We start from the raw sequence: 17,440 nt of genomic DNA on the forward strand, positions 1-17,440 counted from the left end.
GGACTTTGCCTTTTTCTTCAGTTAAAGATATTTTTTTTATTTCAAGATCATGGAGAGTGAGCTCTGTAGCATCTCAAGATGAGTGGCGACATCCTTTTTCTCACCGATCAAGACTGCTTGCATAATGCTAATGCGGTTCTCAAGTGAGAGGGGATTGCTATAACATCATATCACACACTCTATGCAGCACAGTTCCATATTTTGTGTATGCCTTGCATTTTGTGCATGTCTTGCAAATTTAGGAGAGCTGGCACGTAAGAAGATCCGTTTTTAGAATAAATTTCCAGTTGATAGCCACTGCTCTGTTGCTTGCCTTCATCTTTGCCATGCTGTTAGTTTTAACCGTGAACCAGTCTGATTCTCTCTCCTGTTTACCATAAATTACTGCTGCAGAAATTTTGGGCCTTGTCACTTACGTCAATGCAACCCTCGTTATTACTACTGTTGGTGTACGTATCTCAAAAGCTGGCCACCTGAGACATGATGGGAGCGCCTCATGAATGCTTTGCTAGCCATGCTGGCTGGTAGCTGGCTCAATGTGTTATTTGCCAACCAAGTGACAGTGGCCTAAGTGGCGGGTGTGACAGACTGTGCTGTTATCTTCTTATAGTCCTGTTGTCTACACCAAGGGTTCTCAAGCATGTTCGTTCCAGGGAACCCTGCTAAGCTCCATGAAGTGCCAAGGAACACCCCCCCCCCCCGAATTAACCGAATGAAAATGTCCTAATTAACCGAATGTCCAATTATCGAGGGTATCAAGAAAACAATAAACAAATGCTTAACTACGTCAACACACTTTTATTTACTCAATGCATCAGCAAATCCTGTTTATATTTAGCACAAGACCAGTGCGGAAGCTGAAATTCTCGTCATCTCATGACTGATTAACGCTAACAGCGGCGAAGGCCTCGCACGCGTACATCCTGATTATTTTTTTGCCAGTCAGCTGCTCACCAACAAATTGTCCGTCCATCGCGATGTAGCCAGTGCTCTTAATCTTCGACAGCTTTGCACTGAGTCAAAGCAAAACTACTGCTTGCTGCAACCGCTGCGGACGAAACCGCAGCCGCTATCGACGCGATCATGGATGGCGACCTTGCGGTTCAGAAGGCAGGCGGCCGACGCATGCACCAAGTCAAAACTAAACTACCGTTCGCTGCAAGAAGTGCGGACGAAACCGCGGTCTCTATCGACGCTACCATGGTTGGCGACTACGCGGTTGTGAATGCACGCAGCCATGGCACGTAGCCGACGCGCGCACGGAGTGAAAACGAAACTACTGTTTGCCGCAACTTCGGTGGTTATCGACGCGATCATGGATGGCAACTATGCACTTATGAAGGCACGCAGCATGCTGCAAACGCGGTGTTACGCGCGGCAATAAACGCAAGAATAAAGTCTTTAAAGGGCAAAATTAGGCACGAAGCGCTCCGGCATTGCTGTCAATCACGTGCTGCGCACGATTGCCGCTGAGGACCATGGCGATTCGGATTGCGCCGCTTCATTTCGGTTGGACGCTAGCGCCATTCTTGCTCTTCTGCGGCGCGTATTTGCGATGATCTGCGCATTTTTTTTTCTTCATTTTTTTAAATTCCTCCAACGTATACGTCAGTGTGCACGCAATCGGCACCTACGCTATCTACAAGTGGGAGAAATGCGCATGCTGGTAAATTACGGCCTCCGAGATTTAAGTGCGAAAGCTTAGGCGCGCTGCCCGTTTTCGGAGGTTGGGTGGCTAGAGGCTGCTTGCGAACTTATTGCGCAGTTTGCACATTGCCGTTACGCGCTGTGATGTGCTTTTTGACACTCGTGCATGAGTAATGGAGGCTCTGTGGGTCGAGCACACCTCATTTTCGCTGTTTTAGCCACTTGGTGAGCCCGGGACCACAGAAAATTTATCACTGGCTCACGGAACCCCGAGCAGGGGCCTGCGGAACCCGAGGGTTCCGCGGAACTCACTTTGAGAACCCAAGGTGTACACTGTTCAGTAGGTCAAGTCAACCAACTAGCACAAGTTAGCACTCTTGTACAATAGATCTGTTGGTGATTTTCAAGATTCTGAAGCTCCCCTTCATTGTGAGGCTGTCTGTTGTTTTCTTCTTCGGAGGACTCTAGAGCCTTTCCATGTTAGTGATGTTGTGCTTGTGGAGATATTTTCATAGCTTGGAATATCTTATCACTACCATAACACCTATAAACCTTGCGGATAATCCGCCTTTTTCATTTTCCTGTGCTGCCCTCTGCCGCACGGCGCTCCAAACGTTTTGGAAGGGTGCCGGGGCTTTCGCCGGTTGATTTGTGAACCTGCACCGATACTGAGTGTGCGTCGGTTGTGCGTTTCGTGGATCGCGAATCATCATTAATGGCTTCTCCGGGGCAGCATGTCGTTCCTGGAAGCCATGTAGTACTCACCTATATTATACAGGGGGAGCAGGCCTGAGTGCGGTGTTTTGTTAACAGTGCGGCCGATAAAGGTACGCTGAGTTCCGTCTGTCATCGCTGACTTCTGCACTTGCACCTCGCTTTTTTTTAATTCTTTTTACACATTCTTTAGACATTTCGCATAAATAAGAAGTCTTCGAGCGCGCAGCCTGCCGCGTCGGATTTAGCAAAGCGGTGCACTCGTTTACGTCGACATCTGCAGCCAGAGATCATTGTTAACGTCAAATATTGGAGAAAAGGTGCCTCGCTGATATGAAATAATGTTAAAACGCAGAATAAAACACACATATATGAGCCGCGTTGTTCCACCGTGAGACGAGTCAGTATGAGCCGCTGAGCCACTTAAACAACGGCGACTGTGATCCAGTTACAAATATCGGGCTAGCTGTTAATTTATTACTGATTCTTGCTTTCCTTTAACTTCAACATACTCACAGTTTGCGCGTGTCATAAAGTATTATTAGAGAAAACTATGCTCGCATAGGCGCTCATTTAAAGGCTGTCTTGTTCTCCTGCAAAAATGCGGATGCCATAGCGCTGACACCGTTGGTATACAACTGAGTGAGGCAGCTGTTTATGCTGCTGTACCGAATGTACCGTCTCTTGTTTCGCGTTTGACGCAGAGATATATAGTACATCTCAGGAATTAAGAAATGTGTCAACATGACAACGCGTACAGACCCACCCATCTATGTTGCGAATGCGACCGACAGCCTGTAGGGAACGGTGACGTATACGGATGTTGGCACAGCGCTGTGTCGCCACTTGCCGCTTATTGTGTACGCGCCGTGTGAAGCGAAGAGTAGTTTATTTCAAATCCCTAAGACCAGAACTGAACTAAAGAGGCAGTTTCCTTCGTCCTAACTTACTTTTCAGTTCAGGTCCGCCGGTAGCGGGTGCACGAACACGACGGCGCCAGGCCTAACCTTCGCTGAACAGCATCAACATTGGCTCAAACCACGCGCACGACTTGAGAGGGTTGAAGCTTGTGCATTTCAACTTCGTAGGCATGTTTTGGCTCACTTTGAGCGCGATATTATATACAAACGAAGGCGTTGCGGCTATCGCATTATTGGTTCGACGGCCGATCCCGCGGGGTTCGGTCGAACGATGGTCGGCGTGTTGATTTTATCGGTGCCGTCGACGAGAAAGCCCGTCGCAGTACAACAACTGGCGCTCGTCGGTTGAGTCTTGTAGACATGGTATGACAAAATGGTCTCAGGGACACACTGTGCTGAGTGGTCGGCCAATCGTTGGTCTGAGCGTCTTGTCGGTCTCGTATCGACCCAGTACGTGTTACCGCGCCTTAAACGAGTACGCGAAGTCGGCCACACGCTGCCAGCAAGCGAGGACCGACGCTGCAAGAGGCCTTCGTCAGCAACGTGATGTTTTTAAGTGCTGTCCCAATGTAACGCAGGGGTTTATCAATAAGTTTGCTATTATAGCCATCAATGCAAGGCGGCAACTATATATACTGCGAGACAACGTTTAGGCGGTCACTCTGTTTTTTATTCTCTCGAGCAAGAGCCCCACCACCAGGCCCGGAATGGTGATGATGAGTATGTACAGATGAGAATATGAAGCGTATGAATAATGCTCACACTAATTTCCCTGCGCGCGCAAGCGGCCAGCCAGGCCGTGACTTAGCCAGGAGGGAAACGCCGAACGAATCGTTTGAGACGCGAAACGTGAACGATCTCCGAACCACGATAACGATGGTCCGAAGAAACCTCGACGGGAGTAACACGATAGTTCACTGGGGATGTTTGTTCATTAATAATGTAGGGGCCAAGGAAGTGGGATTCAAACTTCTCACACAAACCGGGTGTACGAATAGGCGTCCAAAGGAGCACTTCATCTCTAGCACGAAAGGAGACGTCTCGACAAGAGATGTCGTAACGTTGCTTGCGGTCGAGCTGACTGACTTCTGTATTGAATTGAGCACGGTCACGACATTCGTGAAGTCGCGACACGAACTGTTCGGGTATACTGGCCGAGGTGTTAGTTGGGGTAGTTAAGAAAGTGGCGTCGATGGTGAACGTCGGCGAACGGCCGTAAACGAGGCAGAAGGGTGAGTAGCCTGTAGTTCGCTGGATAGCAGTGTTGTGAGCAAACGTCACAAAAGGTAAAAGTTTGTCCCAGTTGTCGTGGCTTGGCCCGATATACATTGATATCATATCTGTTAGCGTGCGATGAAATCGCTCTGTTAAGCCATTTGTTTGAGGGTGGTACGCGGATGTCGTCTTATGAACTGTGCCACAAGCTTTGAGTACTTCTTCGATCATTGTTGACATGAAAGTGTTGCCGCGATCACTCAACAGTACACGAGGTGCACCATGACGCAGCACAATGGCATCCAAAAAGAAGTTGGCAACGTCTGAGGCCGAACTAGAGCGTAAAGGCGCCGTCCCTGCGTACCGTGTGAGGTGGTCGACAGCTGTCACGATCCAACGATAACCTGCTGGCGTTATGGGCAGAGGTCCGACCAAGTCTATGCCAACGATGGCAAAAGGTGTCTCGGGACATGGGATGGGCTGTAAAAGGCCAGCAGGAGGTGAAGTCGGTCGTTTCCGCCAATGACACTGAATGCAAGAAGCGACGTACTTGGCCACAAAGGTAGACATGCCTGGCCAAAAGAAATGGCTCCTAACGCGGTGGTACGTTTTGTGGAAACCCAAGTGGCCAGCAGATGGGTCGTCGTGAAAGGCTTCAAGGATTTGTGTGCGCAGCGAACGTGGAAGAACGGGTACCCAGTGGTGTCCGTCAGTGTTGTAAATGTAGCGGTGCAGCACATCATTCTCGAGCTTAAATTGTCGCAGTTGTCGACGTAATCGGGCATTCGGTGCAGAAAAAGTACCGCACAGCCGTTCAATGATGCTGCTGCAGTAGGGGTCAGAACGTTGACACGAGGCGAACTGCCGTATTTACTCGAATCTAGGCCGACTCCGATTCTAAGCCGACCCCCCAAAAGTTCGAAGTCCGAAAAAAAAAAAAAAAAACTTACCTCGAATGTAGGCCGAACGAAAAAGCGAGGACAGCATTCGCAAAATAAAACAGCATTTATTAAATTTGAACATGCCGAGCTCATTCTATGTCACCATCGCTGCTAGCCTCGTCGCTATCTTCCTTACTGCTGACATCTTCAAACAGCGCGCTATATTCAGTACCATCCAGCGCATTAGAGATGCTGCATTTTTGGAAGGAGCGCACGTTGCGGCGCACGCAAAAACCATCTCCCGTGGCCCCCTCCAACGACAGACCGATGCCGAAGTTCCGCCCGGCTTGAACGTTTGATGATGCCTCTACGGCTAGCACAACTACCGTATTTACTCGATTCTCACGCTCACCTCGATTGTAACGCGCACCCGTTTTCTGTGAGGAAAAAGAAGTCATTTACAGTACCGCGCACCTCATGCTTTCAAACAGAAATACAACTTTCTGTCATTTGAAAAAATAGATTTCCTCCCGATGCACTGAAGTTGCGATGAATAAAAAAACTCGCAGTTTCGCTTGAAAAGCGATGCTTCGAATGCGATAGCAAATCAGTAGACCGCTATTAACAAGCACGGTGTCACGCGCGCACAAGCAAACATGAACACATCTCGCTCGTTGACCGCGGAAACGAACTGTCAGAACGCTGGAGACGGAGCGCACCTTCGTGCTAGCATGCGTCTCGCTTCAACGCGGCGAAAACACGGCGCGCGGCGGACTTTACCCGTCGCAGATTGCATTCAAGATAGGGCCAAGGCGATCGTATCGCCGTAGTGGATCGTCGCAGATTACGTCCTGCTTCGGTCCACTGAAGCCGTTCCGCATTGCTTTGCTGGCGAAAATCCTCTCCTTCTGTTTGCGCCAGTCCCGCTCGCAAGTTTCGGATTCTCCGAACGCCCGTGATGCGGCCCGATTTCCGTCCGTCTCCGCACAGATGATCACTTTCCTTTTAAATGCGGCATCATGATGAACTCGGTACTTCATGCTGATAGATAGAGCAGACGCTGAGAACGTGAAGACAGAGGATAGACTATTGCCTAAGCACGTGTACTGCAGCACACGGAGGAAGCTTCCGCATGCTACGATAGCTAGGCTCGACGCGCGTGCGAGGCGGCCATTCTGAAATGCCGACGCAGATTTAGGGTCGTGTTGAAAGTGCGCGTTAGATTCGAGTAAATACATTATTCGTTTAGAAAGCGGCACTATAGTGGCATCGCCCATTTGGTGTCATTACGATAACGCCACACCGCGCGCCGATGCTGCACCATACCGATACGACGCAGGTCAAAATGGGGACGTCTCTCGTGTACTTCAGCTGGCTACTGGCGCGGCTAGTAGCGGCTGCGATACTGACTTTTCTAGATGGCGCTAACTATGCACCATATTTATCAGTTTCAGTTAAAAACTGGCGCGTTTTTTAAAATCCTCGAATCTAAGCCGACCCTAGAGTTTCGTATGTGAATATTTGAAAAAAACTATCGGCCTAGATTCGAATAAATACGGTGAGTGCCTCGATTAGAAGATGTCGTGTCAGTAACAGCTAGCGGTAATAACGTAAGGGGAGACATAGTCTCATCAAGTGGCGCGGAATGGAGAGACGTGCTCGAAGATAATAGTGGAAGCTGGCAGCGAAACAGAGCGTCGGCATCTTGATGTTTTTTCCCAGACTTGTAAACAACGTCAAAATCGTACTCTTGTAATCGGACCACCCAGCGACCAAGGCGTCCAGACAAATTTTTCAGTGACGACAACCAGCATAAGGCGTGATGGTCGGTTATGACAGTGAAGTGGCGTCCATAAAGATATGGTCGAAATTTTAGTATGGCCCAAACTACTGCGAGGCATTCCTGTTCTGTGATCGAGTAGTTCTGTTCGGCAGCCGTTAATGTGCGACTGGCATAAGCAACAACTCGCTCTCGTGCAGTGGTATCACGCTGTAGGACAGCATCAATCCCATGGCCACTAGCGTCGGTGTGCAAACAAGTTGGTGCGTTCTCATCGAAGTGACACAGGACGGGGTCGGATGTCAAGGCTTGCTTGAGGGCTTGGAAAGAACGTTCGCAGTCGTCTGTCCAAGTGAGAGCAGTGCCCGACGTCAGCAACTTGTGCAGCGGCGACGCCATGGCAGCAAAATGACTGATGAAGCAGCGGAAGTAAGAAGCCAGGCCCAAGAAACTTCTAAACTGCTTTTGATTTTCAGGGCGAGGAAAGCGAATCACGGCAGCAACCTTGTCAGGATCTGGTCGAACGCCATCTTTACTGATAAGGTGGCCCAACACTTTGATGTTCTTTCGGGCAAAATGACATTTCTTTGTGTTGAGTTGGAGTCCAGCATTAGAAATGCATGTTAAAACATCGTCCAAACGCTCAAGGTGCTGACGAAAAGTTGTAGAAAAAATAACGATGTCATCTAAATAACACAGACAGGTCTTCCACTTAAGGCCGCGTAAAACTGTGTCGATCATGCGTTCAAATGTTGCAGGAGCATTACATAAACCGAAGGGCATCACGTTGAACTCATAAAGCCCATCTGGTGTTGCAAAGGCTGTCTTGTCCTTGTCCGCTTCATGCATGGGTATTTGCCAGTACCCGGATCGAAGGTCGAGACTTGAGAAATATTCAGCGCCCTGGAGGGAGTCAATGGCATCGTCGATTCTTGGCATCGGATATACGTCTTTGCGCGTGATCTTATTAAGTGCTCGATAATCGGCGCAAAATCGTACAGAGCCGTCTTTCTTCCGGACCAGCACAACAGGAGACGACCAAGAACTGGACGATGGCCGAATGATGTCTCTTTTAAGCATGTCATCAACATTGTCCGCAATAATTTTTCATTCTGCGGAAGACACGCGATACGGGCGACAGCGTACAATCGAACTGCCTTCGGTTTCGATGCGATGCACAGCAACGGAAGTGCGTCCCAGAAGCTTGGTGTTAACGTCAAATAAGGCGCCGTGTTTCTGCAGGAGGGCCAAAAGGTCTTCTTTCTGTGCAGCAGTCAGATTGGGATTTATCGTGGCCGTTAAAGCAGTGGACGCAGCATGATCGTCGGTTGTGGTAGACAAAGCTGGTGATTCGGTGTGAAGGGGTACTAATGAAAGAGGTTCGGTGTCAGTAAAGCAGGTGACAGCGGTGCCCTGCGAGATCACTACTGGCGAAGAAGTAGGGTTATGCAAAGCGATCAACGCTCTACCGTCTTGAAACCGCACCAGGCTAGGAGCAATGCTAAGCCCACCAGATATGCAGTGACCGCTCGGTGCAAGGAACACATCACCATTTACAATCGTGTCGGAAGTCAGTGTTAGAACATGCTCACTGCCCGGGGGAATGAAAGAGTCAGTACACGTGACGAAGCGCAGGCTGTGAGCATCGACAGCGGACGAAGAGTCAGTGTCTGTCAAATGAATAGTTCGCTGACGGCAAGATATGAAAGCTGACGCTGAGGACAGAAAGTCCCATCCCAATATCATGGCGTAGGTACACAAAGATAGCACAGCAAACTGAATGTGGTGAAGGATGCCATCAATGAAAACACGCGCAGTGCAAACACCAGAGGGCTGAACAAGAACTGCAGTAGCACAACGAAGGGGAGGGCCATTATATGGTGTCTTCACTTTTCGCAATCGAGAACACAAGTCAGTACTAATAACCGAAAGCGATGCACCCGTGTCAACCAAGGCTTCCGTCCGTGTACCTTCAACAAACACCACAAGTACATTTGACAGGCGCTCCGGAGGAATTTCAAGCTTTCCCTCCTGAAGCTGCACTATTTAGTTTTCCGGGCGGTGATCGGAGGACGAAGTAGCCTGTCGAAGAGGGGAAGAGGAGCGCCGCATCGGTGATGGAGAGCGACGACGCGGGAAGCGCAATGAACCGGCAGCGTCGAATTCCTGCGGAGATGGGGAACGTCGAGGATAATAATTGTAGTACGAACGCCGATGTTGTGGTACAGGCTCAGAAAACGCATCCCTTTCAAAACCGTCATAGCCACGCCTTTCATCTTGCGGACGGCGTCAGCAAAACCTTGAAATGTGGCCACGGATGCCGCAGTAGTAGCAAACAGGCCGAGGTGGGCTCCACGTGTTGTAAGATTCAAGAGGTGGTGGTCGCGCAGTGATGGGATTCAGGGACCCGTGCATTGCAGGCGCCTGCTGTGGTGGCTGCTGCAAGGGTGGCACCAGGGAGGCAACCTGAGCATAAGTTGGCACAGGTGTCTGGTGTGGTGGCTGCTGCAAGGGTGGCACCAGGGAGGCAACCCGAGCATAAGTTGGCACAGGTGCCTGGTGTGGTGGCCGCTGCAAGGGTGGCACCAGGGAGGCAACCTGAGCATAAGTTGGCGTAGGGATGGGTTGCGGGTTCGGGGTTAGCGGGCACGTCACAGCAGCTATTTCTTCCCTTACGATATGGCGTAGGCCGCCACCAGGAGGTCTCATATGAACTTTCAGAGAGGTCGACGAAGCTTGGGCGTGCAGTTCCTCACGGATTATGGAGCGAATCATAGCACGTAGCTCGCTATCGTTGGACGCCCTGAAATCAGACGTGTCAGGGTATAAGCGGATCATAGTAAGCTCATCCAGGCGCTGACACGTACTGATGATGTCTGCGACGGTAGTGGGGTTCAGCACGACAAGAGCATTGAATGCCACAGTCGCAATACCCTTGAGCAGGCGGCGTACACGGTCACTCTCCGCCATCGAGCTGTTCACGCGGTGGCAGAGGGCAAGGACGTCCTTTATGTACGAAGTGTACGACTCACCCGTGTGCTGAACACGCTCAGCAAGCTTCTTCTTGGCGATATCTAAGCGAACAGAAGAGTTAGCGAAAATCTGTCGTAGGTGAAGTTTAAATGCGCTCCAGTTTACGAGATCGAGCGCATGGTTGGAAAACCAAGTTTTTGCGACGCCGGTGAGATAGAAGACGACGTGCCGCAGTTTTGCAGATTCGTCCCAGTGATTAAAATTACTCACGCGCTCGTATTGCTCCAACCAGTCTTCAACGTCATCACCGGGAAGTCCAGCAAACACCGGTGGATCCTTTTGAGGGGTGGTGACTGTCCAAGAAGGGGTTGCCACCGGAGCAGGCAAGGTGGATGCTGCGTTATTGGCCTGCTGGTCTTGGGACATGGTCGAGTGCAGTTGGAAGAGGCGGCGACCCGAGCGGAGCTCCAGGGATGTAGCGTAGGTGAAGCTGAAGTGAGACCGAGGGCGAGAGGACCGAGGAACCGGACAGCACACTCCACCACTTGCGAGACAACGTTTAGGCGGTCACTCTCTTTTTTATTCTCTCGAGCGAGAGCCCCACCACCAGGCCTGGAATGGTGATGATGAGTATGTACGGATGAGAATATGAAGCGTATGAATAATGCTCACAATACGTTGTGCCCTGTGCAGTCCGCACGAAGCCCTCGCCGCTTTCTGTTTTAAAGTGGAGTTGCAGTCTTATGCCACGAACGTTTTCGGTACCGCACCAACGTCAAGCTACCAGCGGAGTTTCAACGCGGTACACGGCACGAGTGTTTGCAGTAGCGCGCGTCCGAGCACTTTTTTTTTTTTCCCCGGAGGACTTTCTTTTCCCTCGAGATGGGGCTGTGCGGCCACGCACGCGGCCCTTCCAAAACATTTCGCGACTAATCTGCCAGGGCTAGGCGCATGCGTCGTCGGGCCGTGAAAAAGGCGGATTAACTGTACGCATGAGATGGTACGTCAGCATCTTAGGATGGTTCAGAGGCAGGAAAAAAACTCCAAAGCTAATTTTAGGTCACAGCCAATGACAAGGTTTAAAGTGAAGCCAAACACAAAGCAACTGATGAGGTCTAAAGTGTAGCCAAACGCAACGCTGCTTCCATATAAGAGGTGCTAAGGACCGATACACGTGACATATAGGTCAGCTTCACATATTGGCTGGCTTTTCAATTGAGGATATTTAATTTTCAAAGAAAGAAAGATTCGTTTGTACACTGAAAATAAGAGTATTTTGAGCAGAAAACACACTTGGCATACATACAAGGATAGTTGGCGACCTTGGGTGCCGCTCTAGACAGTGCCCTCAGGAGTGTCGACTTGCCAGCATTAGGAAATCTGGAAAAAAAAAGAACACTTCACACAAGAGGCTCTGTACTACAACATTAAAGGAACACTAAAGAGAAAAATAAGTTTAGTTGCATTAGTAAATTAACCTTCTAATGGAAAAAAAACTCCCTTACCATGAAAGCCAGCTTCATAAGCCAGAAAAGAAATGAAAACGAAAGATGGGTGGTGATACCCCATAGAAGTGTAGACACCGTCCTGGCAGACTGCAGCTCACTGTATGCCATGAATTTTGACAACATCCAATCAGGCCTAATAAACATTTTATCGGTAAAGATGAACCACATTGTATTCTAAAGGATCCAAGGAGTGGACTTGGCAAGCTTTTAAAATTTGTACAGCAGCAAAATGGCACAAATATGACAGATTAATTTGAAATCTGTGATGCCAAACTGATAAACCGGTGCTGAGGTTCTGGTACAAAATAAAAACATTGAACTTTGGTCCCCGTTCCCTGTTTCAGTAATGAACATTTTAGTGCACAAGTAATGAAAATGAACTTTTGAAAGAATATTTCCCAGTCCAAACTTTAGTAGTCCAAACTTTAGTGTTTCTCTAAAGTGTTATTTCAGGTGCACAATTTCAGGAACAAGAAAAAGCAGTGCGAACACAGGGCTCATGTATCATTGGGGTACAATTTAAACCCGGCGTTGTAGCACTACTTGTAGCGTTATTTAGTATTAGTAGTGTAGCTTTTATGGCATTTAATTTAATAAAGATAAGTAAAGAGCTGACAGGTTGATTAATGTGAGGTTTAGCCTCCCAAAGCAACACACTGGGGCAATGAGAAACGCTGCAGTAGAAGGCCCCGTATTATCTTTTACCACCTGGCGTTCATTAAAGACCAACTGCAACAAAGTTTCACTTTGGCTAAATTCGTTATAAATGAGTAGTACTGTATAGACCACTCATAACGTAAGTCGCCGGAGTCGTGAATATCTGCACCATAAACGGTACCGCACTATAACCAAAGCAGCAATTTTCAAGCCCTGCACGTATGCAAAACATGTAGACCAAGCAGCCGCGTGTATCTGAGAATCGAAGCGTGCGACTGGGAGTTTTCCATCCGTTTAAATTTACGAACGTTGAAAGGTTAATGTCCAAGTACCCACGATCTTCGCATGAAGCAGACAAAGTAATGATTTTTTTTAAATGTCTCAGTTTCGCCCGAAAGGCGAAGCATCAATTGCGATAGCAAATTAGTAGAGAGCTATAAAGAGTAGGGATAGTAGTTTTTCGGCTGCATAATCTTGACACATTCGCTTACTAACTGAATTAACAAGCGTGGTGTCCAAGCGCACAAGCAAACATGAATAGACTCGATGACCGCAGACAACCACTGTCAAAATGCGGGCATTCTGGAAACGCGGCCGCCGCAGCGAGCGACGGTTCGTGCGGTCTATCGCTTCAACGGAAACTGAGCGGCGTAAGCACAGCGCATACAAAGGTCAGAGCTGCGTGCAGGTCGCTTTCAAGATACGGTGCGCGCGACAACACCGACAGCCGGCACAAGCGAGAACGCATTTGTTGGCAGAGTAGAAGCCGCTCCCCCCCTCCCGTGCTGCCTTCCCGCTTTGCTCCTTTCGTGTGGGAGATAGCGTCGCCAGTTTCCCTTGCGCCCGGTTGCAAGATACGCATTTGGTGCCACAGCACAGCGACGCCCACCCTCCCGTCCCCCTCGGCCTTTCGCATGATGGAAGTCGCGTTTGCTCTCCGCTACAGTGGCTAGAATAGTCCTTGTACAGTTAAACCTGCTTATAACGAACCTCCATATAACGAATTCCTGGTTATAACAAAGTTCTTATATTCCCCGCCGTTACTCCATAGAAGCACATGTATTTGAGACCTCTACGTAACGAAGAGGCAGCGGGAGACCCCCTCGATATAACGAATTTTCCCCTTCGACAACCTAGAGATTTCGACCCAAATTTTGTCATTTTTGCGCGAGGAGCAACCGGAAGCACCATCTCCGCCGCGACGGAATGCGAAGCGAGCGCACGTGTGCGTGCGTGCGTGTGCAAGGCGGGCCTGCATCCCTCGACCCGGCGATCTTGCCGCCGCGGGCGTGACCTTTCCCCCTCCTTTAATTCAAACCTGATCCTGCCGCTCGCTGCAGCTGGCCTAGCTCGCCCAAGCCGCCACTCTCTCCTTTTCCAGTTGATGTTGCCAAAGTGGTGGTACACGCTGTGACACATCACACTCGATGAGCGCGGACACGCGCTGTCAAACGGTGGCGGCGTGTGGAAGCGCCGCTGGAGAAGCGAGCGAAGTGACCTTCGTGCTGTTGTCTATCGCTTCAACGCAAACTGAGCGCTGAGAACACACATCCCGCACAAAGCTACGTGCCGCCGACACACCTACACAGTCTAGACTCTGCCCCAACGCAGATCGCTTTCAAGATGAGGATCGCGGCGCTGCCCCGCTATCCCTCCCCCCTCGCTGGTGCCTCGAGCGCAACGGAAGAAGGCGCGCTTCCTCCCTGCTTTTCTCTCGCGCGCGAGGTTTAGACGCGGTCGTCAGCTCCCCTCGCACGTTTTCACTCGCACATACAGCATACGGCGCGCGGCGATTGCGTTATCGCCTTTGTACTTTATACGTAATATCTATGCACCAAAACCAATTTTAGGGCCACAACGCATCATAGACACCATCTAGCAAATAGCAAATACGGATTTCAAGGGCCATACTTTCGCTGGCGAAAACCGAAAATACGTCATAGTTGTTGCCCCCGGCACTTTGGTCGGCCAATGCCATCGTCAAGCCACCAAGCCAAGCGACATGAAAAGTCAAAATGACTGCTCGGGCCGGCGCGGGGTGGAAGTTCGCAGCGTGTGATGCGGGAACGGTCCCACAGTTGCAACGCAACAGCGGGGTTACCAATGCACTGGGTTCTATGGACCGGCCGAAAACGACGTAACAGCCGGGAAAACGCAGCCCCCGGGAACATAACAGCGGGGTTCTACTGTAACACTATACGACGTCATCGTGAAGCTCGCTCTTCGTTTCTGATGCCTCGCGCTTGTGCGAAACGACACGCGTCCACGCATCCGGTATCTGGTGTGACATTCCAAGGATGAGTGCTTCGACCAAAACGGAAAACGGGTGCGCGTTACAATTGAGGGTGCGTTAGAATCGAGTAAATACGGTAAGCGTTTCTTTTTCGAATTTTCTTGCCGAACCTGCACATAACGAAATCCTCTTTATAACGAAGTTTTTCGGGAATTTGTCAATTTCGTTATATCCAGGTTTAACTTGTATCTCCGCTGTGCGTTCGCTCTCTGTGAAGGCGCGCGTCCCCCGCACACTTTCACTCACACATACGGCGCGCGGCGACTATTTTATCGCCCTTGGACTCATGCTCCTCCTCTGCATCGCCCTCGTTGATCTCCTCTCCCATCGGTGGGCGCACCTCGTTGAGAAGCGTGCTCACTACTGCCCTTGTCAGCGAGATTTTCCTGCGGAAGCCGCATTATAACTGATATTTCGTCTCACGAGGCTGCACTGTAAGCAGTATGCGTGTACATGGAGTGCTATGGGAAAATTAATGGCAGTCTGAAAAGGCCGTAATATATCCGGTCCTGCACTATAAGTAGTTACGTTATAAGTGGTCTATACCGTATATACCATAACAGAACTTCTTCTTGAGCATGTTGGTGGGGTTTACTAAACTTTGTTTTGGGCGCTAGATAACACACGAAAGGAAGGAGACATGCACACAAAGCACCAATTACCAACAGATTTAATACTGCAAGAAGTTGAGCATAGTGCAATTTTTGTGCATGCGCAATGCAAGGCTGATGACGTGACAATGAATGCTATCTACACCGCTGCCTCAAAAAGGTGCATCTCTGATGAATATACTGTGATCAAAGTGTGCCCGACACACGTGGGAGTTCTCTTTATGATGAAGTGTGCCTCCAATAGTTCCCACACTTTTTTGTTGTTGCTCTCACCCAGAATATCAACGCGCGAAAAGTACTGTTCACATGAGCAGGCACTGGAATGTGTATAAAGATGCACACCATTCAATTCACTTAACTTGTTGGAATTCTCGCTCAGACGGTCATTGAAACATCGGCCCATTTGGCCCACGTAGGACTTCCCGCAGTTGAAAGGTATCGATAGACAACCCCCACAGCACAATGCACAAATTGCTTGGCGTGCTTCTTCAAACACCCTAGTCTCTCAGTACTTGTGGTATGTGGACACAGTTGGGCTAGTGTGTTGGGGGTGGAAAAAACAACAGGGATGCCGTACCTAGCTTCCACCTTGTTTAGATTATGACCAATTTTTGTACACATACGGCACAACTTCAGGTTTAGTGGTGTCAGTTCCTTTAATGTCTGATTAGCGTCGTAAATTGAAAAGCAGCTTGATGAAAACTCATCCGCACACTTAAACAAGTCCATCAGCTTCTTATAGACTTTCTCTGAGCCAAGCAGCACCAGCTTTCTTTCGAATGCAGCAATGTCCCCAATGAGCTCACCTACAGCGTCGCTTGCACAGAGGAATCTCCAAATGTTGTTGATGCAATGTAGTATATCCACGAACATAAGCATAGGCACGGCAGCATCTGTGGTTGTATGAGGCAGTGCCTCCTCGCACGTCCTGTCTCAACAACGGTTGTGTGCAAGAAATCTTGTGAGCTCACGTGTAGACAGAAAGCTCTGAACCAGCGCTCTCGCACGCTGATGCGCTGACAGCCGTAGCCACCGTGGCCACTGTAGCCATTTGCGTTTAGCCACATGGAGTTTGGTGTATGGTCGCCTGGTTGTTTTGTGCTGTCGTGCATGCTGAACGGCTAGTCCTAGCTGCTTCGACGTTCGCTACAAAGCTTGCTGCTGTTCGGTGCTGTGTTTTGATAGAAAGGATTCACCACTGTCGGCAATGGTGCTGACTCCACCTTCACTATTCTCGCCGATGGCTTCTAAGCATGAAAAGCACAACAAGGGTCTAAGTGTTGCATAATGCCGTTTCCCAAAAGTCACCTTCGCTGCAATACAGTTGTGTTACGCGGCCAAGCATACACAACGTATCGTGGTGAAGCATACGAAGAGTGGGAAGGGACCACTGTCACGGGGCATATTATGTGTTCCTTAATTGTACATGAGCATACTCACCATACCCTGTCACAGTGCGAGGAATGAGATGCCTAATAAGTGAACTGGCAGGCTTTCAGAGCTAGTTCGGATGAGGCAATTTGAGTCCTTGAGGGCAGTAAAAGGCATGCATTCACTATTTTTGGACGTTCTTGCGGTCCTTAGGGAGTCTGAAAAATCGGATGTTGACTGTAGTTCCTGTCACATGCTCGTTGAATTGTCAAGCTATGGTTGCAAGTTTTCTCACCCCACAAAGCCCACATCCGCGATGAGCTTGAGGCTGAGAGTGATATTGTCGACTTCGCCCTTCTGTCCATGGTACTGGTTGTTGGGGTTGCCCCCCTGGCCCCCGCGTACCACCAAGATCTTCTCATCAGGCTTGATCAGGTCTCCTGGACATGACAGAAGCCGTTGTTTCACTTTCCCAATGTTAATAGGGTGAGAATGGCACACACAGAAGAATGCATCTGTGATTATGCCAAACACTGAATATTATAGCCATAAACTTGAATAATCAGCAAATATGGAGGGCTCATTGTTAAAGTACCATTCTTTTGAAGAATGTGCACAATGACATACCAATCAAGTGATTCTGGCCATTGTAGACGGACACTCCCACAGGGACTTTGACCGTGACGTCAGTTCCTGGACTGCCGAGGATTTGCGTTGCCCTGTCATCGGGGAAACATTTGCAGCAATAGAAATACATGAAATTGAAGTCACACAAATTCAAAAAAAGAAAAAAATATATATATACATATTAAGGTTATTTTCGTGATACTGTAGGGAACTGTCTAGTACAGATTTTTTTTTTGCCTTGCA

General features: G+C 49.3%; 1 protein-coding gene across 1 annotated transcript in view; it reads right to left on the bottom strand.

Annotated features, from left to right (window-relative positions):
• Nucleotides 1–17,440, bottom strand: part of LOC119441544 (GTP-binding protein 10) — a 43,053-nt gene that overhangs the window by 19,210 nt on the left and 6,403 nt on the right. Inside the window, exons 3-5 of the mRNA XM_037706158.2 lie at nt 17,198–17,289; nt 16,866–17,010; nt 11,437–11,510 (exon numbers count right to left, since the gene is read on the bottom strand). Of these exons, the coding sequence (XP_037562086.1) occupies nt 11,437–11,510; nt 16,866–17,010; nt 17,198–17,289 (311 nt within the window). The remainder of the gene's footprint in view (nt 1–11,436; nt 11,511–16,865; nt 17,011–17,197; nt 17,290–17,440) is intronic.

The sequence above is a fragment of the Dermacentor silvarum genome, chromosome 2 (assembly GCF_013339745.2).
Source record: "Dermacentor silvarum isolate Dsil-2018 chromosome 2, BIME_Dsil_1.4, whole genome shotgun sequence".
Lineage (NCBI taxonomy): Eukaryota > Metazoa > Arthropoda > Arachnida > Ixodida > Ixodidae > Dermacentor > Dermacentor silvarum.